This window comes from Dromiciops gliroides, chromosome 1 (assembly GCF_019393635.1).
Source record: "Dromiciops gliroides isolate mDroGli1 chromosome 1, mDroGli1.pri, whole genome shotgun sequence".
NCBI classification, from domain to species: domain Eukaryota; kingdom Metazoa; phylum Chordata; class Mammalia; order Microbiotheria; family Microbiotheriidae; genus Dromiciops; species Dromiciops gliroides.
The window spans coordinates 542,349,627-542,374,158 of record NC_057861.1 but is presented as its reverse complement, the minus strand read 5'-3'; the positions used below and the strand labels follow the sequence as shown (position 1 = coordinate 542,374,158).

The window sequence follows — 24,532 nt, the reverse complement described above, 5'->3', positions numbered from 1 at the left end:
CTGGGTTCAAATCATGGTCCTTGTCAGTAAATGGTTGTAGAATATTAGATCGATTTATATCTCTGTTCCTCAGTTTGCTCCTCTATACATTGATAAGGCTGTGATAGGTGGGCTAAAATTCTGACAATCTATGGGTCTCTGAATCTTCCTATAAATAAAGGGTTTGTGGCCATTTTTTAAACACAAATTTGGAACCTCAAGTGTAGATTTTCCTTTTTCCCTTTCATTTTCAGGAAATACTGAAAATCTTAGTTCAGTAGAACAGAGGATGAAACACACCCCTCCTCCCAGTAGGCAGGGGTGTGTGTGTGTGTGTGTGTGTGTGTGTGTGTAGGGGGGCCATGGTGGGGTATGTTCCATGAATAATTAGATGTGGTTATTTTGTCAGTCATTTTTGTCTGTTTCTTTGTTATAGTGCAGGGTTCCTTGGGGAACAGGTTGTATGCTGGGAAATCTACCAAACCTACTCTATAGTTATTGATGATCTATTAACTGCCCACTCTAAAGTACTTGATTACGTTCTTCTGGATAGTTGCTCCTCCCTGGTTGTTCATGGTGCTCTCTTTTTTATTCTTTTAACTGTCTCATCATTCCTCTTCAGTACTCTTTGCTGGTTATCACCCATATCTGACCCCTTGACTATAGGTCTACCCCAAGGTGTGCCTGGGCCATTTTCCCTACACTTTCTCCCTTACTTAACATCATCATCTCACAGGGGCTCTGGTTGTAACCGTCATGCCAGGAAAGTAGATTTCCTCACCTTAGTCTTTTAGAATACCTAGTTTCTTTTAAGACTTAGCTCCAGCACCCCCTTCTACATGAAATCTTTCATGATCACCTCCCACATGCTCTACAGATGCTATTCCCCCACCCCTCTAAATTGGCTTGTATCAATTTTGTAGATCAGTTGAAAGTCTAGGACCTAATCACAGAAAAAGGGCCAAAGTAATATATTAGGTGTAAAATGTGGTCATGCCATCCGATCTCTTTGTGATATGTGAACACAAATCCCTTGAGTAAGTCAAAATGGAGTAATGTCATTGGACAGTAATTGAGCATTTTCCCAGGACACCTTTAAAGGATGACAGTCTTGTCAGTCATTCAGTTAGAGGTAGTAGATAGAAGCAGGAGTCAGAAGTCAGTGAAGACTCCAACTCCTTAGCTTTGGGGGAAGGAGAGAATTTCCTCTCCTCCTCCCATTCTCCCATTGACTATGGCATTTAGCATTGGAGCTACTTGCTCAGGTCCCATCTGGCGTTTAGCAAGTCAGTTCCAAAGAGTTCAAAGAATACTTGACAGAGGACAGACAAAAAGTGGCCGCCACTTGAGGCTGGAAGCAGCTTCAAGGAACAAGAGTTCTAGCGGTACAGAAGAGAACCTACTCAGTATCCGAAAGAGAGCGACCCTGGGCAGTCGCTGTGAATGGAACTGCACAGAAGAGCAGACCTTAGGAACCCAGCTGAGCACCCCCCCCCCCCCCCCCCCCCGCACATGTTGAACTCAGGAGTAACTTTGTGAGGGCTCCACTAGGAAATAAAGGACATTTATGCTCTGAACTTCCAGAGTTGTGAGTTGCTTGTCTGCCCGTGTTTCTTACACATGTATCTCTCTGCCATTATACTCTGGGCCCTCTTCCCATGGACACTAAATTTTGGGAGAAGTTTATGCCAGAAATGTTTTGCAACCATTATTACCACTGTTATTATTATTATTATTTTTAGAAAATACCATTATTCTGAGTTGTGTCTATAGACTGACTTACTGAGAATCATACCTGTACAGTTTGTAGTGCTAGAAATGTAGAGAAACACGATACCTTCCCTAGATCTGAGGTGGCAGCCACCCTAAGGGGACTCAGCTCATTGGTTAGGGAGAAAAACACTCAGGATTATACTCTTAAATATGTACATTGTCTCCCCAGAAACAAAATAAGTTATTTGAGGGAAGAACTGTTTAATTTTTGTCTGTATTCCCTGGTACCTATCACAGTGTTGGAAACATGAGTACTTAATAAATACTTATTGTTGCTTAAAATAAATAAATAAAATAAAGTGGTTTGAGAACCACTGTTAATGTTGCACTTCATTACACATAGAGCAGCATAGATTTTTGTTGTTAATTGTTTTAGTTATGTCTGACTGTAATTCCATGTCAGGTTTTCTTGGCAAAGATACTGAAATAAGTTTGACATTTCCTTCTACAGCTCACTTTACAGATGAGGAAACTAAGGCAAACAGGATGAAGGGACTTGCGCAGGGTCACACAGCTAGTAAGTGTCTGAGGCCAGATTTAAACTCAGGAAGATGAGTGTTCTAACTGCAGGCCCAGCCCTCTATCCACTGCCCCACCCAGCTGCCCAGGAAATATTTTTGAATTCTTCTAATCTGTATTTTCTCTTGGAATGAGGACTCATCTGAATAATGCTCTACTATATTTCTCTTTAGTAACAAAATACCTAATCATTTACTCAGTAGACATTCAGTGTTAGTTGATGCTAAAGAAACACTCTTTAAAAATTAAATTTAGTAACCAAAAGAACAGAACTTTATAATATTTTTTAAAGATAAATTCATATCTAGGAAAAGATTTTTCAGACATTTTCAAGTGTGTCATTTATTATTAGTGCTTTAGTGCATAAGCACTTCACTAGATAATTTTCTTATGTGTATCGTAACTCATTCGTTCCAACTAAATTTTTAAAATTTTGTTACTGTCTTAAAAATATTTTTAAACAGCTTCTTTGCATTCTTTTTTTGTCTGGCATTTTTTCCCCCCAATTACATGCAAAAAAGAATTTTTTACATTCATTTTTAAAACTGAGTTCCAAATTCTTTACCTTCCTTCTCATCGAGAAAGCAAGCAATTTAATATAGGCTATACATGTGTAGTCGTGCAAAACATATTTCCATATTATTTGCATTCATTTCTTTACAGGATATCTTAGTGAAATGCAGATTTCCATTAGTATTGCTATTTCAGGGGATGTTAATTCTTTTGACTAAAATTTAAAAAGAAAGGCGCAGCTAGGTGGCGCAGTGGATAGAGCACCGGCCCTGGAGTCAGGAGTACCTGAGTTCAAATCCGGCCTCAGACACTTAACACTTACTAGCTGTGTGACCTTGGGCAAGTCACTTAACCCCAATTGCCTCACCCCCCCCCCAAAAAAATTTAAAAAGAAAGATTTAGGCAAGAGAGGTTTTTAATTAGCTAGTGAAATCTCTGTTTTCTGTTACTAAGAGGAAGCCAAGCATGGGTATGAATATGTGCATTTTTCCAGAACAAAGAAAGATTGTATATTTTCATCAAATTCTACTAAAATTAGATATAGAATGGTAGCTTATGAAAATAGCTTGATATGTTTGCTATTGTACTTCCACTCTTGAGTAGAATTAGTTTGGGGGGTAAGTTTTGAAGTAACCCCTTTAAAATATCCCTTTTTTCCAACCAGTACTTTAAAAGGTTTGCTATTCCATTTGAACCATTGTTTCAGAGATGACTATTAAGAAAATTACATAGACCAGCCTTATGCTTGTTTTTCTTAGTTAGGAATTTTGAGAGCTATGTTTATTTAGTATTTGGATTAGAGAGTCAGGTACCACCCTTGACTAAGCTGATGAGTTATACTGAGAAACTTTCTATTTATCTGTTGAAGAATAACATACCCTGACATCACTGAAATTGTTTATCATTGTAAGTGTTGAAGTTGAAGCAGGTTTCATCAGAATTCTCAATGAGATTGAGAGCATCTGTTAGTGACTTTATTTCCCTTCCTTCAGGCCTCAGAATTTAGTGCTACATCTTCATCCATCCTTGCCTCCTTTGCAATAATAGAAGATGAAGTGGCCATTTCTTTAAACCAAGAATAACCCCTCCAGTTATGCCTGTCTCTTTTGGAAACTTGCCTCTTTTATCATTCTGTCATCTGAGATAAGAAATGTAAATGTGTTGCAAGTTTTAATGAGCTGTATAAATGCCAGCTATATAAATCTATACATAATAAATATAATCTCATTATTTTCATCTTTTTTATGAGGTTCAGAGAGAAATGGTTCTGGGACAAATTATTAATCTGCTGTTATTCCTCTATATTTAATTGGATCCAGGTTATTGTACAGATAGATAAAATAACTGGTTTTTGGTTTTGGTTTTGAAATAAAACAAAGGTATTAGGATATAAGCTCATCCTCTAAGAATGCTCTGAAAGCATCCTTGGTACAACTTCAGTGATTGAGAAGTCAACAGGAATGACACGTACTTTGTCCTGTTCCCATGTGATATTAATCTCTTCTATTAGGTGCCTATATTTTGAAAGCTTTTTGTTTCATGGAGCATGAAGTTTGAGAATTTGGTCTAGTGATATCTATTTAAATGATTATTCTTAAGTTTTTATGGATCATCTGGAGAGTAATTTGGAACTATGCCCAAAGGACTATAAAAACTGCATATACCCTTTGACCCAGCAATACCACTACTAGATCTGTATTCCAAAGCGAAAATACCCACACATATAAAAATATTTATTGCTGCTCTTTTTGTGGTGGCAAAGAATTGGAAATTGAGAGGATACCCATCAGTTGAGGAATGGCTGAACAAGTTGTGGCATATGAATATAATGGAATACTATTGTGTTGATGAGCAAGCACAGAAACATTGTGTGATGACCAACTGTGATAGACTTGGCTCTTCTCAGAAATACAATGATCCAAGACAATTCCAAGAAGCTCATGATGAAAAATGGATTCTGAATACAGATTGAAACATACACTTTTGTTGTTGGTGGTTTATTTATTTATTTTTGGTTTGTTTCTTCTTGTGGTTTTTCCCTTTTATTCTGATTCTTCTCTTACAACATGACTAATGTGGACATATGTTTAATATGATTGTACTGTATAACCTAAATCTGATTGCTTGGTGGCTTTCAGAGTGGGGAGGAAAGGGAAGGAGGGAGAAAAATTTGGAACTCAAAATCTTAGAAAAATGAATGTTGAAAACTATCTTTACGTGTAATTGGAAAAAAATAAAATACTATTTTTAAAAAGTTTTTATGGATCAGTGTTATGGGAACTGGTGGGAACAGTTTATTATTTTTTAAAATAATTATAGGGTTCCAGTATAATTTATTATTTATTTCTCTAGGTTTTTTTCAGGCCTGTGTTTGTAGTATGGGAATTTTCCATGGAGGGCAAATAATTCTAGCTTCTGTTAAATAATTCTAGTGATCAGGTCATGTTTTGCTAGGTATTCATTAGTGCTAAATTTTCATAGTCTGCAGTAAGGTATTGCACTGCCTCTACCATTTCCTTGCACAATCTACATATATCACTAAATCCAGGCTCCTTAAGAACTATAATTTCTGTTGGCAGTGTCCTGGTCCTGAATTATCATTAAAAAAACCTTGTTTCCACAAACAAAACTTGAGTGATCCCATCATTTGTTTGATGTTTTTCTATTAAAATATTATGAGAGGGGGCAGCTAGGTGGCGCAGTGGATAAAGCACTGGCCTTGGATTCAGGAGGATCTGAGTTCAAATCCATCCTCAGACACTTGACACTAGCTGTATGACTCTGGGCAAGTCACTTAACCCTCGCTGCCCTGCAAAAAAATATTTATATATATATTATGAAACATCATGAAAATGTCCCACATAGAAGGTCTTTTGATTCCTTTCTTGGATCATAGCCCTTTTATAAGCTTCATCCCGAGACAAACCACTTTCATTTTCATTTGAACTTCCATTCCAGTGACACCTACCTCTTACCTGCTTCAGCTATTATTTGGTGACATGGTCTGTTTTTTCCAGAAATACTTGTTTAAATTCTTAGCTTATGTATCATTTGCTAAGAATATCTATCAGTCATCTTCCTTTTTTTTTTTGGTAAGGAAGTATTAATTTTTCTGTATCTGCCTTAGTATTGTGGGTCCTTTGTTTCATTAGTATTTTTTAAAAAAATTTTTTTTAATTAATAAAGTATTTTATTTTTTTCCCGTTACATGTAAAGATAGTTCTCAACTTTTGTTTACACAAGCTTTCCAATTTCAGATTTTTCTCCCTCCCTCCCCCCTTCCCTAGACAGCAGGTAATCTGATATAGATTATTTTTATACACACACACACACACACACACACACACATAATAACATTAATCCTATTTCTGCATTAGTCATGTTATAAGAGAAAAATCAGAGCAATGACGAAAAACCTCAAAATAGAAAAAACAACAGCACCAAAAACAAAAGAAATAGTATGGTTCATTCAGCATCTATACTCCACAGTTCTTCCCCCCCCCCCCCAATTTGGAGATCCTCTTCCATCATGAGTTCCCTGGAACTCTTCTGTACCATTGCATTGGTGAGAAGAATATAGTCCATCACAGTAGATCAACACTCAATGCTGATGATACTGTGTACAATGTTCTTCTGGTTCTGCTCATCTCACTCATCATCAGCCCACACAAGACCCTCCAGGTTTCTCTGAACTCCTCCTGCTCATCGTTTCTTACAGCACAATAGTATTCCATTGTATTCATATACCCACAACTTGGGGCAGCTAGGTGTCGCAGTGGATAGAGCACCAGCCCAGGGATCAGGAGTATCTGAGTTCAAATCCGGCCTCAGACACTTAATACTTACTAGCTGTGTGACCCTGGGCAAGTCACTTAACCCCAATTGCCTCACCAAAAAAACCAACCAAACAAAAAAAAAACATATACCCACAACTTGCCCAGCCATTTCCCAATTGATGGGCATCCCCTCAACTTCCAATTCCTTGCCACCACATAAAGAGCAGCTATAAATATTTTTGTACATGTGGGTCCCTTTCCCCTTTCCATGATTTCTTTGGGCAAGAGACCCCAAAATGGTATTGTTGGGTCAAAAGGTATGCACAGCTTTATTGCTCTTTGGGCATAATTCCAAATTGCTCTCCAGAATGTTTGGATCAGTTCACAGCTCCACCAACAATGCATTAGTGTTCCAATTTTCCCACAGCTTCTCCAACATTTATTATTTTCCTTTTTTGTCATTTTAGCCAATCTGATAGGTGTCAGGTGGTACCTCAGAGTTGTTTTAATTTGCATCTCTCTAATCATTAGAAATTTAGAGCATTTTTTCATATGGGAATAGATAGCTTTGGTTTCTTCATCAGAAAACTGCCTGTTCATATCCTTTGACCATTTCTCAATTGGGGAATGACTTGGATTCTTATAAATTTGATTTAGTTCCCTATATATTTTAGAAATGAGACCTTTATCAGAAGTACTGGCCATAAAAATTGTTTCCCAGCTTTCTGGCTCCCTTCTAATTTTGGATGCATTGCTTCTGTTTGTACAAAAAAATTTAATTTAATGTAATCAAAATCATCCATTTTGCATTTTATAATATACTCTATCTCTTGTTTGGTCATAAACTGTTTTCCTTTCCAAAGATCTGATAGGTAGACTATTCCTTTCTCTCCTAATTTACCTATGGTATCACCTCTTATGTCTAAATCATGTATCCATTTTGACCTTATTTTAGTATAAGGTGTAAGATGTTGGTCTGTGCCTGATTTCTGCCATACTATCTTCCAGTTTTCCCAGCAGTTTTTGTCAAATACTGAGTTCCTATCCCAGAAGCTGGAGTCTTTGGGTTTATCAAACACTACATTACTAGTGTCATTTACTACTGCGTTTCCTGTGCCTAGCCTATTCCATTGATCCTCCACTCTATTTCTTAGCCAGTACCAGATAGTTTTGATGACTGACGCTTCATAGTAAAGCTCCAGGTTTGGTACCGCTAACCCACCTTCCTGTGAATTTTTTTTCATTATTTCCCTGGATATTCTTGATTTTTTGTTTTTCCAGATGAATTTTGTTATTATTTTTTCTAGCTCTATAAAATAATTTTTAGGTAGTCTAATTGGTATGGCACTGAATAAGTAAATTAATTTAGGTAGTATTGTCATTTTTACTGTATTAGCTCTGCCTATCCATGAGCAATTGATATCTTTCCAATTATTTAGATCTGATTTGATTTGTGTGAAAAGTGTTTGGTAGTTGTGTTCATAGAGTTCCTGGGTTTGTCTTGGCAAGTAGACTCCCAAGTATTTTATATTATCTACTGTTACTTTAAATGGAATTTCTCTTTCTATCTCTTGCTGCTGGACTTTGTTGGTCATGTATAGAAATGCTGATGATTTATGTGGATTTATTTTATATCCTGCTACTTTGCTAAAGTTGTTAATTGTTTCAAGTAATTTTTGAGTTGATTCTCTAGGATTCTTTAAGTATACCATCATATCATCTGCCAAGAGTGATAGTTTTGTTTCCTCCTTGCCTATTCTGATTCCTTTAATTCCTTTCTCTTCTCTGATTGCTAAAGCTAACATTTCTAGTACAATATTAAATAATAGGGGAGATAATGGACATCCCTGTTTCACCCCTGATCTTATTGGGAAGGCCTCTAATTTATCTCCATTGCATATAATGCTTGCTGGTGGTTTTAGGTAGAGACTGTTTATTATTTTAAGGAAAGCTCCACCTATTCCTAAACTCTCTAGTGTTTTTATTAGGAATGGGTTCTGTATTTTGTCAAAAGCTTTCTCTCCATCTATTGAGATAGTCATATGATTTTGGTTGGTTTTCTTATTGATGTGGTTGATTATGTTAATAGTTTTCCTAATGTTGAACCAGCCCTGCATTCCTGGTATAAATCCCACCTTGTCATAGTGTATTATCCTGGTGATCACTTGCTATAATCTCCTTGCTAATATCTTACTTAAGATTTTAGCATCAATATTCATTAGGGAAATTGGTCTATAATTTTCTTTCTGTTTTTGCTTTGCCTGGTTTTGGTATCACCACCATATTTGTGTCATAAAACGAATTTGGTAGAACTCCTTCACCTATTTTTCCAAATAATTTGTATAATATTGGAATTAATTGTTCTTTAAATGTTTGGTAAAATTCACCTGTAAACCTATCTGGCCCTGGGGATTTTTTCTAAGGGAGTTCATTAATGGCTTGTTCAATTTCTTTTTCTAATATGGGTTTATTTAAGGATTTTATTTCCTCTTCAGTTAACCTGGGCAGTTTGTATTTTTGTAAATATTAATTTATTTCATTTAGATTGTCAAATTTATTGGCATACAGTTGGGCAAAATAATTCCTAATTATTGATTTAATTTCTATTTCATTGGTGGTAACATCACCCTTTTCATTTTTGATACTGGTAATTTGGTTTTCTTCTTTCTTTTTTTAATCAAATTAATCAATATTTTATTGGTTTTTTCATAAAACCAGCTCTTAGTTTTATTGATTAATTCTATAGTTTTTTTGCTTTCAATCTTATTAACTTCTCCTTTAATTTTCAGGATCTCTAGTTTAGTATCTGGGGATTTCTAATTTGTTCTTCTAGCTTTTTAAATTGTATGCCCAATTCATTAATCTCCTCTTTCTCTTTTTTATTCATGTAAGCATTTAGAGCTATAAATTTTCCCCTAAGCACTGCTTTGGCTGCATCCCATAGATTTTGGTATATTTTCTCATTATTGTCATTCTCTTAGATATAGTTATTGATTGTTTCTATGATTTGTTGTTTGGCCCATTCATTCTATAGAATGAAATTATTTAGTTTCCAATTGATTTTCATTCTACTTTTCCCTGGATCTTTCTTACATGTAATTTTTATTGCATCGTGATCTGAGAAGGATGTATTTACTATTTTTGCCTTTCTACATTTAACTATGATGTTTTTGTGCCCTAATACATGGTCAGTTTTTGAAAATGTGCCATGTACTGCTGAGAAAAAGGTATATTCCTTTCTTTACCCATTCAATTTTCTCCAGACATCTATCATGTCTAACTTTTCTAGTAATCTAGTCACCTCTTTCACTTCTTTCTTATTTATTTTTTGGCTAGATTTATCTAATTCTGAGAGGGGGAGATTCAGATCCCCCACTAGTATAGTATTACTGTCTAATTCCTCTTGTAACTCATTTAACTTCTCCTCTAAGAATTTGGATGCTATACCACTTGTCGAATATATATTTAATATTGATATTACTTTATCATCTATAGTACCTTTTAGCAAGGTGTAATTTCCTTCCTTATCTCTTTTAATGAGATCTATTTTTGCCTGCGCTTTGTCTGAGATAAGGATTGCTACCCCTGCTTTTTTTACTTTAGCTGAAGCATAATATATTTTGCTCCAGCCTTTTACCTTTACTCTGTGTGTATCTCTCTGCTTCAAATGTGTTTCTGGTAAACAGCATATGTAGGATTCTGGTTTTTAATCTACTCTGCAATTCGCTTCTGTTTTATAGCAGAGATCATCCCATTCACATTCACAGTTATTATTACTGACTGTCTATTCCCCTCCATTCTATTTACCCCCTTTGTACTTTTCCCCCCTTCTTTCACCCTATTCCTCCTCACCGACGTTTTACTTCTTACCCCTGCCTCCCCAATCTCCCGTCCCTTTTTATCACTCCCCTCTCTTTTCTTTACCCTTTTCTCCCTTGCTTTTGTCCTCCCTTCTATCAGTCCCCCCCTTTCCCTTCCCCTTTTGCTTCCCTAAAGAATGAGCTAAGTTTCTTTATCCCAATGAATGTATATGTTATTCCCTCTTTGAATCAAATCTAATGAGAGTAGGGTTGAAACAATGTTCACCCCTCCTTTCTTTCCCTCTATTGTAATAGGTTTTTTTTTTCACCTCTTCATATGATATAATTCATCCCATTCTACCTCCCCTTTCCTCTCTTCCCCATAGACTCCCTTTTTAACCCCTTAAATTTTTTTTTGTATCATCACATCAAAGACAATTTATATTTATACCCTCTGTGTAAAGTCCTTCTCTCTGCCCAAATACATTTATAGTTCTTAAGAGTTATGAGTATTATCTTCCCGTGTAGGGATATAAACAGTTTAACCTAATTGAGTAACCTATTTTTTTTCCCTGTTACCTTTTTAAACTTCTCTTGAGTCTTGTATGTTAAGATCAAATTTTCTATTTAGTTCTGGTCTTTTCATCAGGAAAGATTGAAAGTCCCCAATGTCATTAAATGTCCATCTTTTCCCCTGAAAGAGAATGCACATTTTTGCTGGGTAATAGATTCTTGGCTGCAATCCAAGCTCCTTTGCCTTCCAGAATATCGTATTCCAAGCCTTGCGGTCCTTTAATGTTGAAGCTGCCAGGTCCTGAGCAATCCTGACTGTGGCTCCATGATATTTAAATTGCTTCTTTCTGGCTGCTTGGAGTATTTTCTCCTTCACCTGATAATTCTGGAATTTGGCTACAATATTCCTTGGAGTTTTCCTTTTGGGGTCTCTTTCAGGAGGTGATCGGTGGAATCTTTCAATGATGATTTTATCCTCTGATTCTATGATATCAGGGCAGTTCTCCATAATAATTTCCTGGAATATGGTGTCTAGATTCTTTTTCTGGTCATGGCTTTCAGGCAGTCCAGTAATTCTCAAATTGTCTCTCCTGGATCTGTTTTCCAGATCAGTTGTCTTTCCAATGAGGTATTTTACATTTTCTTCTATCTTTTCATTCTTTTGATTCTCTTGAGTGATTGCTGGTGTCTCATGGATTCCTTATCTTCCAACTGTCCAATTTTAATTTTTAAGGCATTGTTTTCTTCAGTGAGATTATGCACCTTTTTTCCCATTTGGCCAAATGAATTTTTAAGGCATTGTTTTCTTCAGTGAGATTATGCACCTTTTTTTCCATTTGGCCAGATGAATTTTTTAAGGCATTGTTTTCTTCGGTGAGATTATGCACCTTTTTTTCCATTTGGCCAGATGAATTTTTTAAGGAATTTTTTTGTACAGTCAGTCTTTGTGCTTCCTTTTCCAAGCTGCTGATTCTTTTTTCATAGTTTTCTTGTTTTGCTTTCATTTCTCTCCCCATTTTTTCTTCTACTTCTCTCAATTGATTTTTAAAATCCTTTTTGAGCTCCTCCAGGATGGCTTTTTGTTCTTGAGACCAATTCATCTTCCCTCATGAGGCTTCACATGTAGGCACTTTGAGGGTATTGTCCTCATCTGAGTTTGTGTTGGCTTCTTCCTTATTGATACAGAAGCTCTCAATGGAGAGGGCTCTTTTTTGCTTCTTACTCATTATTGCAACTTATTTATTTATTTTTTAAGTTGAGGTCTGCTCTGGGGGCACCAGGGTCCCTGTTTTGGGCTTCTTGTGCAGGGGTATAGGTGCTGTGTGACTGGCTTTTTACTCTGAGGCCTTTATGGTGTGTGCAGTTCGCCCCCCTGCACTTCCTGTCTGAGTGCGCTCGGTCAGGCGCCTGATCCCATCTGTCCTGTTCGTGGCCCTACCGCTGGCAATTTGCCCTCTCGGCTGGTGCAGGTAGGTTCTTTCACTGTCCTTCTTGGCCACCAGATTTTTGAGCCAGGTTCCTGGGGCCTCAGTTGTTCAGCTGTGGCCCACAGCTCCTGCTGACTTGCCCAGACCCCCTTGGCGCTGGGCTACTGCCCTGCGCTGGGCCTCCCTTTTGCCTGAGTCAGACCAACCTTTTCCTGAAGTCTTCTAAATTATCTCTGGTTGGAAGACTGTGTCTCTCTGTCTCTTTGCAGGTTCTGTAGTTTCAGAATCCGTCCAGAGGCTTGATTTAATGTTCTTTTTGAGGGAACAGGAGAGTTCAGGCAGCTTGCTGTTTCCTCTCCGCCATCTTGGCTCTGCCTAGCCGTTTCCTTAGTATTTTAAAAATTTTCATTAGGATAATTTCTAAATCTGTTATGGTCATTTATTATTATCTTCAAACTTTTCTCATTGTATGACTTCTCTGTAGATTCTGCTGTCTCCTCAAGTTATTATCCTGTATCCTGTACCCTGTTGCCTCTGCTGCCTTACATCCAGTTCTCTAAATTTGGAAGATGGTATCTATCCTCAACCCTTTTCTCACGGTCTTCTCTCAAAAGTCACCAGTGAGCTCTTTTACAAAAATTTTTTGTTGATATCGTTTGTTTTCACATTGCTGAGTTTTCCTTTGTATTCCTCCATTCTCCTTCCCAGAGAGCCATCCATTATAACAAAGAATCTTTTTAAAAGGAAAAAGAGGAGGAAAAATTCAGGAAGACCAATCAACATATCAAATATATCTGAAGTTATAAGAAGTACTTTACACTCCTAGACCCTGCCCTTTGAAAGTCAGAGACGGAGAGAGAGGGAGGAGATGTTTCCTCATATCTCTTCTTTGTGGCAAAGTTTATTCTTTACAATTTAAGTGCATTCAATTTCATTTGTTTTTTAGTGATTTCTTCCACTTGCATTGTTGTCATGTTTATTTTTTTGGCTTTGCTTACGTCACTTTGCATCAGTTCATATAAGTCTTTCCATGTTTTTCTGTAGTCATCAAGTTCTTTATTACTGTAAAAAGAATGCTGTCAATCTTTTGGTGGCATATGACCCCTTTCTTGTGTCTGTATCCTCCTTTCAGTATATGCCTAACAGTGGCTTTTTGTGTCAGGGTAGGTCCATTTTAGTCACTTTCTTTGAATAATTTAAAATTGCTTCCCTACATGATTGTAATTAATGACTTCTTATTTGCTAAATCAGTGACTGTTTCTGTTATCATCTTCTTGACCTTTCTGTAAGAACAATGACAATAACTAACATTTATATATTGTTTACTATGTGCCAGGCTTTGTATGAAGCACTTTACAATTATTATCTCATTTGATCCCCAAACAACCCTGGGAAGTAGGTGCTGTAATTATCCCTATTTTACAGATGAGGAAACTGAGGCAAATAGAGGTAAGTGATTTGCCCAGGGTTACATATCTGAAAATAGCTCAGGCACTTCCTAGGTATATGAGTCTGAGTAAATCACTTACCTAGGAAATGTCTGAGCCCTTTTCAGTGCTGCTCATTCACCTTTGGTGTCTTCCTGTCATCCAGTTCTTACCTGTGATTCTAAGAACCTGTAAGCATGGGCAGCATGGTAAAATTGGCAGACAAGCTAAACCAGGTTGAAGATAACTGACAGGTCTTAAACCTATTACTGAGTTGGAGGGATATCAATCCAAAGCATGTAAAGACTTCCCTCAGTGGAATGAGCAGGTGAGAGCAATTTGTTCCAGGGCCACTGGACTTTGATGACTCTAGAACAGAGAGTGAGGCTGATGAGGAGGGCCAGAGGGAAGGGGCATCATTCCAAAGTCCAGAAAAATAAAGGTTAGCTCTCATGGGCTCTTTCAAAATGGAAGTTCTGTAAAGAACTCACCAGTGGGAAAAGTGGGGTGGCAGGGGTAGAGGGAGAAGACCACTAAGTGATTCAATAGCACCCTTTAGAATCACATAGGTTACTGTTGGGTTAAGATTGGAAAAGGAGAAAAGTGAGGATAGAGCCCTGCAAGAATACTAGGAACAGAAGACTTAGAAATCTTGGATGAAGACTAAGTGAGGGTAAGGTATGGGGAGAAATGGAATGATAATAGATTATGATCTGACAAAAGGATTTCAGGGTTTTCATCACTGAAGTAGAAACTTGTGGTTGATGGCAAAATCAAGGGTATAATGATCCTCATGTGAGACAGAAGTAGAAAGGAGAAGTAGGTCGTGGGAGCTCAATAGATTGCGGAATTGAGAGATTAAGGTGTTTGAGAGGATGTTCACACATATATTGAAGTCCTCTAGTACAGTAGTGTCTGACTCAGATCCTTGCTGGCTGCATATGAACCTAGAAAACCACAAATTAACATTATTTATGTTGTATTTTTATTTGTTTTGTTAAACATTTCCCAATTACATTTTAATCTAGAACAGACATAAAATAGGGCTGTGCTTTTGACACTTACTTACGAGAGGGAGGGAGGGAGGGAGGGAGGGAGAGAGAGAGAGAGAGAGAGAGAGAGAGAGAGAGAGAGAGAGAGAGAGAGAGAGAGAATGAATGAGTGTAAGGTACCTAAACTCCTTGAAAAAGGAGGGAAAATTACCTAAAGGCCAATAGATAACTGCTACTGGGGGGAAGAGAAGGAAATAAGCATTAATATAACACTTACTTTATGCTAGGCACTGTGCTCAGCACTTTACATAAATCTTTTTTAAAAATATATTTTATTTTTTCCCTAGTTACATGTTAAAACAATTTTTAAACTTTTTTTTAAAGTTTTGAGTTCCAAATTCTATTCCTCCCTCCCCTTCTCCTCCCTGAGATGGTAAGCAATCACATATAGGTTATACATATGCAATCGTGTAAAACATTTCCGTGTTAGTCATTTTATACAAAAAGACAAAAGAAAAAGAATGAAAGAAAGTGAAAAATAGCATGCTTCATTCTATATTCAAACAATACCAGTTCTTTCTCTGGAGGTGGGTAGTATACTTCATCATTAGTCCTTTGGGATTGTCTTGGGTCTGAGAATAGCGAAGTTATTCACATTTCTTCATTGTACAGTATTGCTGTTAATGTGTGCTACGTTCTATGGGTTCTTTACTTTGCATCAGTTCATGTAAGTCTTTCCTGGTTTTTCTGAAATCATCCTGCTTGCAATAGTATTCTATCCGAATCATATACCATAGCTTGTTTAGCCATTTCCCCAATTAATGGGCATCCCTTTGATTTCCAATTCTTAGGCAGCACAAAAAGAGGTGCTATAAATGTTTTTGTACAAATAGGTCCCCCCCTTTTAAAAAATACAGGTGTAAAGTGTGTGTGTGTGTGTGTGTGTGTGTGTGTGTGTAGACCTAGCAATGGTATTGCTGGATCAGAAGGTATGCAGTTTTATAGCCTCTTGGGCATAGTTCCAAATTCCTTTCCAGAATGGTTGGATCAGTTCACAGCTCCACCAATAGTGCATTAGTGTCCCACTTTTCCCACATCTCTTCAACACCCATCATTTACAAATATTTTCTAATCTGATCCCCACAGAAATCCTGCTATGTAGGTGCTATTGTTCTCCCCATTTTATAGTTGCAGACAAAAATTAAGTGACTTGCCTAGGGCCACACAGCTAGTAACGTATCAGGCTGGTTTGGAATTACTGTCTTTCTCACTCCAGGTCCAGCATACTATCTGCTGCACCAGCTATAGCTGCTAGTAGGCATCTAGCATCTTGATTAAGTGATACATTTGAATGTAGGAGGAGAGGTTGCTGAGTAATGGAGTCCAGGGAAAGTTTAGAAGTGGCAGTGTAAAGCTAAATGTATTCCAATTTTCCTTCCAAGACCATTAGGAGAGAAAAATGCCCATGCTGCAGTGAGTGACTAGGGTTTCAGTATTATCTGGGAGGAGTCATGTCTCTGAGAGTTTGAATAAGTGGAATTAGTCTTCTAAAACTATGCAGAGTCAGAGGAGGGGTCTCCAAAGGGTACTGGTGAAGGTGAAAGCATAGCTGGAGTGGGACTTAAGAGGGGGTAAGGTTGAGGTCAGTAGGGATGAAAGACCTGTGAATTCAGGGTTGGGGTAGGAGTATGGTATATACTTCGACAGCTACCAGTTCATCATAACAGACTGAGAAAGGAAGAGGCAAGATGAATTTGTTAGAGAATGAATTACCAATTAAATAACAGGTCAAATTGCTTCCCAGTCCCCTTAAAAAAGTTGACTGTAAAGTCTGTGAAGGGAGGCACTTTTGCTTTTCATCTTTGTATCCCAAATACCTAACATGGTGTCATACACTATAGTAAGAGTTTAATTATGGTTTGCTGAATTGAATCAAAGAGAAATGATTGGTCTGAATGGTTTCATTATATTTACAATCAAGGACACTACTAGACATGGGTAAGTCCCCATGTTGAATAGTAGGAAGGAGGTTGTTTTTTGTTACAGTATTTTATGCCTAGAATTTCTTTCCTTTTGTAGGCAATGCAAAACCCATGTTTACTGTTCATCCTACCTAGATGGGCAAGATACTATCCATCTTGGTTTGATTTCTTTATTTTATAAAAGTTTATACTTCCTTATCTTGTAAAGTCACTTTGAGTTTTCATTATTTTGAGCTTTTCAAGAGAAAAATACTCTTAAATTTTTTAAAAAGTGTAGTAATGTGCCACTATTACAGGTTATCATATTTTTATTCAGTAATTTATAGAATCCTTTTCAAAAACTGAATTAATATTTCTTTCCATACACTGTGGAAATCTGAGTAAGGGAAGGCTAAACAACATTTTAGTGTTGTGATACAAATACATACAAAGGCTAGATAATAAAAGCATTGATCTTGTATCCTTAACTGATTCAGATAGTAGCATCATTATTCAGCTGATCTTAAGTTAGTGTTACTTAGTTTTATAGAATCATAGATTCAGATTGGGATACCTTCTAAAGCAGACTAATCTAGCTACCTCATTTTATACATGAGTAAACTGCGGCCTGGAGAAGTTAAGCTATTTACCCAGTCACACAAGTAGCAAATAACAGAGCCAGGGTTTGAACCTAGGTCCTCTGACCACAAAACAAATGATCATATCCCTGTTTAAAAAGGCTGGTTTGGGGGCAGCTAGGTGGCGCAGTGGATAGAGCACCGGCCCTGGAGTCAGGAGGACCTGAGTTCAAATCCGGCCTCAGACACTTAACACTTACTAACTGTGTGTCCCTGGGCAAGTCACTTAACCCCAATTGCCTCACTTAAAAAAAAAAAAGGCAGGTTCAGTGCACAACTAAATCCATGACTTATTCTTGCTATAAAAATAATAATTACAAAACAATAATAGGTAGCATTTATATAATACTTTTAGATTTACAGAATGCTTTGCAAATACTGTCTTTTTTTCATAAAAGTATTATTTTCCAGTTACATGTAGAGATAGTTTTCAACATTTGTTTTTATAAGGTTTCTAGTTTCAAATTTTTCTCCCTCCCCAAGACAGCAAGCAATCTGATATAGGTTATATATGTACAATCACATTAAACATATTTTTGCATTAGTCATGCTGTGAAAGAAGAATTGGAGCAAAAAGGAAAAACCTCAAAAAAGAAAAATGGGGCAGCTAGGTGGTGCAGTGGATAAAGTACTGGCCCTGGATTAAGGGAGGACCTGAGTTCAAATCCAGCCTCAGACACTTGACCCTTACTAGCTATGTGACCCTGGGCAAGTCACTTAACCCCCATTGCCCTGCAAAAAAAAAAAAAATTAGAAATAGTATGGTTCAATCTGCATCTAGATTCCATAGTGGTTTTTTTTTTTCTTTTCTGGATTTGGAGAGCATTTTCCATCATGAGTCTTTTGAAACAATCTTGGACCATTGTATTGCTGAGAAGAGTCAAATCTATCACAGTTGATCAACACACAATGACACAATGTTGTTGATACTGTGTGCAGTGTTCTCCTGGTTCTGCTCATCTCACTCAGTATCAGTTCATGTAAGTCCTTCCAGGTTTCTCTGAACTTCTCCTGCTCATCGTTTCTTACAGCACAATAGTATTCCATTACATTCATATACCACAACTTGTTCAGCCATTCCCCAATTGATGGGCATCTCCTCAAATTTCCAATTCCTTGTCACCACAAAAAGAGCAAATACTGTCTCATTTGATACTCATACTAACATCAAAAAGAAGGTTTTATTATCATTCCCATTATACAGGTGAGGAAACTGAAGCAACAAGAGGCCAAGTGACTTGTCCAGAGTCACACAGCTAGAAAGTATCTGAATGCAGGATTCAGTCAGGTCTTCTGACTCCAAATCCATCCACCTAGCCACTTAGGTTGCTGAATATCTTTTCACTGCTATTGTTAAATAAACCTCCTTTTATTAAATGTAAAAAATAAAATAAAAAGGCCAGTCAGTCTTTATAAGTAGAGTGTAATATTAAAATACTTGACCATTGGAAGATTTTTTTAAGAGTAAAAGTATTTTAGCATCACTAGTCTGTGGAATATGGAGGCTAAGAATACCAACCAACCAAGGAGGAATAGTAATAGGCTTCAGTTTTATTGTTTAGGTTTATTTAGGTGGTTTTATTAATTTGAAAAAAAAGAACGGAGATACTTGGACCATCATAGTTCCAGATGTGCTTGTAGGGAAGGTACAAGTAAAACTAAATAGAACACAGACAGGGAAAGATCTGGCTTAGATCTGTATGGAGAGGGAAGCCTGCCAGAAGCATCACAACTGTTTGTGCATTGAAGAATTGATAGGCAAGGTATCTGAAAGTGAGGTAGATATAAAGACATGGACGGAATCTTGGGCCTTATTGCCCCACTTCCTCCAAAGGACAACTGAGAAAAAGCATCAATAACTATCAACCTATACACCTGTTCTCCCTTCTATATAAATGATTTCTGAGAGTCATCTGTACATGAGAGAATCTTCAGAGAGTATATTAGTGTGTAATATTAGGCTTTCACAAACAATATTAAACAATGGACCATATCTTTGCTATTTTGGAACTGACTGAAAGATGTTGGGGATATAAGATCCAAATGTCCTTATTGTTGATTATGAAAAAGTATCTGATTCAGTATAACAAAACTAGGCTGTCTTCCAACAGATGTCTCCCATCCATACATCAAATCATTTAAGATTACTCCAAAGAGAGAACAACAGAAGTAACTATTCAGGTGAAGCATAAAACAAGGAGATGTGTACTCACCAAAAATGTGTCTTAGGTGGGAAATCCAGTCCAACTTGAAGAGAGATTCTCTATAGATTCCTATTTGTGGATGATGTTCTTTAAATATCATCAGTACTCAGAATGTTGCAGAGCTTCTTGGAAGATCAAGAATTTGATCTGACCATCTACTCAGGAAAGACCAAATGAATGAAAAGTATCTACTACCCAGGTTACAACATCCATTTGCATGGACATCTTATAGATCTAATCCAGTAGCATCTATATACAGCACAAATGAGTAAGTTGAGTCTAATGTTGAACAGAGAGAGCAGGGTGGATTGCTTTTGAGAAATCGCAAATAATAATAGTTAGAATTTATCTTAGCACTTTAAAGTTTCCAAAGCACTTTACATATTATTTCATTTGACCTTCATATCACCTTACATGTAAGGTAGGTGCTAAAAATATTCTCATTTTACAGATGAGAAAACAGAGGTTAGAGAGATTAAGTGACTGGACCCAGGTCACACAGCTAGTAATAAAGTAGGTTTTGAATACAGGTCTTCCTGATTCCAAAGAATCACCTAGCAAAGTTCCTTTAATGGCTCTAGGCTTCCCACAGATTCCAAGGCCATCTTTTAAATAGCATCATTCTGCCAGTCTTGCTATGTGGCAATGAAACATAGAATATAATGGTTTCTGATGAATTAAAAATGAGCATCACACAGAGGTCAGTGGAGAGTCACATAATGTTTGTGAGCTCACTTTACATATCAATAAGGAACATCACAGAAGAACCAGAGTAAAAGATATCTTCAAGGAAATATATGATTAGAAGAGATGTGCTGATTGTCATGTTGCAAGGGTGCAAGAAAACAACTGTGCAGCCAGAGTGTACCAACACCTTCTGATACTGAGAGAAAACAGGAAGGGCTCTATCATGTTGGATGGACCACTTTGGTGAACTTATAGGAAGACATGGTCAAGTCATATAGGACAGGCAGATATGGATAGGTTCTGGTCTTCCTAACGGATGACATTTTAGAACCATTTAAGTATTGAATATTTGCAGGGCACTGTGGTAGGTGCTAGAGCTACAAAAATAAAAAGAAAACAATCACTTTCCTAGAGGAGCTTACATGCCAGGAACACACTAGTAAATACAAGCTATATACAAAATTTTACAGATTAAGATAAATATAGGATGTGTTTTAGTAATTGAGGGGTGAGATTAGAAAAGGTCTTGTGAAGGCAGCCAGGTGGTACAGTGGATAAAGCATCAGTCCTGTATTCGGGAAGGCCTGAGTTCAAATGCAGCCTCAGACACTTGACACTTGCTAGCTTTATGACCCTGGGCAAGTCACTTAACCCTCGTTGCCCCAAAAAGAAGAAACGGTCTTCTGTAGCAGATGTCACCTGATTTGTGCTTTGAAGGAAGCTAGGTATTCTGTGATTGAGAGGTGAGGATCACTTGGGACCTCCTTCTACAAAGGCAGAGATGGAAGGTGGAATGTTATGTATAGGGAATAACTAGCAGGCTAGTTTGCCTAGAGTAGAGAGTATATGAAGGTGAGTAATGTGAAATAAAATTGGAAAGGTATCCTGGAATCAGGATATGGTAGACTTTAAATTCCAGTCTGAGGGTTTTGAATTTTATCCTAAAAACAATAGAGAACCATGCAGATTTTTGAGTTGATCAAGGTTGGGGCAGAGTGTCACCCCATCATCAGATCTGTGTTTTAGGAATATCAGTTTGACACATATGCAGAGACTGAATTAGGAAAAGAAGAGAGTTCAAAGGCTCACAGTAACCTAAATTAGAGTTAAAATCAAAATAACAGAATGAGCAATTGAAAGTAATTCTAAAATCTTATTCATCTTTAAATATATTGATTTTTTTCATTTGTCTTTTACTGCTAAGTACTTAACAGCACTGCCAAGAAGAATGTACTTTGATATACTTGACATTCATCAATTAACATAGATTTTTGCAACACATTTTATAGCACAGATATAAGTTCTACTATTAGCCAAAATAGTTTTGTGAGAATTCATTTGAACATTTGTTACTATATTACTATCCACAGATAGGTTTTGTTCATACAAGAATTATAGTGTTAGGACTGGAAGCACTATAGAAATCATCTAGTCCAACCTCTTTGTTTTATTTTATTTTAAATTGTCATTTACACTTTTTAAAAAAACTTTGCTGTCAACTCCTCAGTAACTCACCTTCCCCAAAGAACTCTTCCTAGTAGAGAAATATAGTTAAGCAAAAGAACACATTGAGCATGTTTTAAAGTGAACGCCTCATTTGTCTTCCTGTTTTCTGTTCATTACACCTTTGACAAGAGTCAAGACCATGCTCTACCCTCTACTCTCTGTCTCTGAATTCACAATTGGTCACTAGACTATCCAGAACTCTTAAGTCTTTTAGCGTTGTTTTCTTTTACATTATTGTGTTCATTATGTAAATTGTTCTGGTTCTACTTATTTTGTTTTGTTTGTTTGTTTTTTTGTTTTGTTTTTTTAGTGAGCAATTGGGGTTAAGTAACTTGCCCAGGGCCACACAGCTAGTAAGTGTTAAGTGTCTGAGGCCGGATTTGAACTCAGGTACTCCTGACTCCAGGGCCGGTGCTCTATCCACTGCGCCACCTAGCTGCCCCTCTACTTACTTTGTTTTAAAGTGCATAAGTCTTTCTAAGTTTCTCTTGATTTCTTCCTGTCATTTCTTATGGTGTATCAGTATTCCATATATCATATAGCACAATTTGTTCAGCTATTCTCCAGTTGAAAGACACCCACTTTCCTGCTATAAATTTTTTTCCAGATAAAATCTCTTCATTTTACAAAGAGAAAACAGACCTAGACTAGGGTGGGGGAAAACTCCAGGTTCATGGAGTTACTATTGGTGGGAATTTAGTGGTTTTTGTTTGTTGTAGACATACCCTGGTTTTTCTTGAATGAACTAATAAGTCTACAGCAAAATTTGCCTGATCACAACTTGGATGGAGCATAACAATACAATTGTTTTTTTTTAATCTACTGTGATTTCACCACAGATATATTAGCTGCACTGTTATTGAATGGTATTAGACTAATAAGGAAAAATGCTGTATTTAGAGAAAATAGTATCCACCAATATACCCCACTCCCCCAAAATGTTCAAATAAGTTATCATTCAAATAACTCACTCGTTGCTCAAAGACAGATGGATGAGAATCTTAAATTGTCCATGTCTTCATTCTAAGCATTTAGACAGCATTTATTTAATATTTGATCCAGTTTATGCCAGGGGGGGGGGCATGTGTATTGATTCAGTGATTAAAACTGAATTTTGAATGCATTTGTTTTTAAGAGTACTTGCCTCTTTCTTTTTAGGGGAAGCAGCTGCTGCAGAAGTGTCCTTACTTTTTGTGGTTCTATCAGTATGCAGTTTACTGACATTGGTAGTGCTGATTGTGAACTGTGTATCCTGCTGTAAAGATCAAGAAATAGACTTTAAGGTGAGCATTAAAAAAATAGAAACCTTTTAAACGGTCCTCTGGAAATAACTCTATTATGGCATTTAAATATATGAAGCATTTTTGACAGTAGTCACCATAATGAATCTAAATTTTTGCCATGCAAGTAGAGAAACCGTGTTCATTTAATTTGTTTCTTGTGGGGGAGGACACATTCCTTTTCAAACAAAGGGAAAAAGCCCATAAGATTTTTTTTGGCTAGTAAATTTGTGTTAGTTAAGATTGCTATGGAACAGATGTCTGCAAACTTTTGAAAATGAGCTATTTTTCATTTCAGAGTAGTTGATCATTTGGAGATATTTTTAGAGAACATTCATCTTTCAGTTAAAGGTTGGGCTAGATAACTTCTTTGTGTAACTTCAAAAGATTTTCAGAAGCCTTGCTCTCCCTCAGGAGAGAAGTTGCCAGGAAAATATATAAATATTATTAGAGAGGAATTCTACTGAGAATGGAATATAGTGGTAGCAATTGACTTAAGCTTTGAGATCTCATGTTAGGTCATAAGGTCATTAAAAATTGTATAATTCAAATAATTCATTTCACAAATGAGAAAGAAAGGTAAAGAGATTGGTTGGAAACCTTAGCCATAAAGCTTTGCTTTTTAAAAAGGAAATATTTCCAGAAGTCATTCCCTGGATTTTATTGGTTATTTTATGTTTATTTATCATGTGGAAAACTTCACTTAATTCAGTGTTACTTGTGGCTAATATCCATATATTAACAGTAATAATAGCCTAACTATATATTAGTACTGCCACAGAAAGACTAAGGACTACTAGTTTGAAGACTATAAAATCTTTATAAGCAAGTATTTTCTTGCTTTGATGTATAAAAGCAGTCTTGTAATCAAAACCATCTGTGTCCATTGAATGGACGTTTTTCATTTATATGAACTTCTCTGCAGCTGCTACTTTGCACCAGTCCAGTGGCACAAGAAAATCACCAACTGTCTGTTTATCTCTGGGATTCAAGCCTTACAGAGTAGGGAGAGAGCAAGACTCTAGGAAAAGGATCCTACCAAACATGTTTCCCTCTTGGGAGCACAGAGGTGGGGTGACTACCTGGGTAGTGAAGTGTTGTACATGCTGTTAGAATGTCATCATTTTGCCAGTTTGTTTTGGTAACCTCCTTTTGTTGTTACAAGAGGAAGGTTTAGTGTTACTGGTGGAAAAGTAAAACAATTATAATAAAGAGGGAAAAGAAACACCAACAGTGATGATTTTATTTGTCTTTTAAATATTTTATTTTGTTCAGTGAGTAGGATATTGGTATCAACACACTAAAATTAATTTCAATAATTTAGTGACCAAGCTTCCTTGGATTATATAGTGCTATATGCACTATATAATCATCTATATTTGGAGAGAAAATCTATGTCTGTACAATGTCAGTATTTTAAAGTAAATTTTTATTAATATCTTGCTTTTATGTAACGTATATTTCCCAATATATTTTACTTACCTTCTGATAGCTGAAGGTGATATGATACTCATAACCAAGGAGAAAAAAGGGGGGA

General features: G+C 36.7%; 1 protein-coding gene across 1 annotated transcript in view; it reads left to right on the top strand.

The window, feature by feature from the left end:
* LMTK2 (lemur tyrosine kinase 2) overlaps positions 1 to 24,532 on the top strand; it is a 115,524-nt gene that overhangs the window by 24,194 nt on the left and 66,798 nt on the right. Inside the window, 1 exon segment of the mRNA XM_043989821.1 lies at positions 22,874 to 22,998. Within this exon segment, the coding sequence (XP_043845756.1) occupies positions 22,874 to 22,998 (125 nt within the window).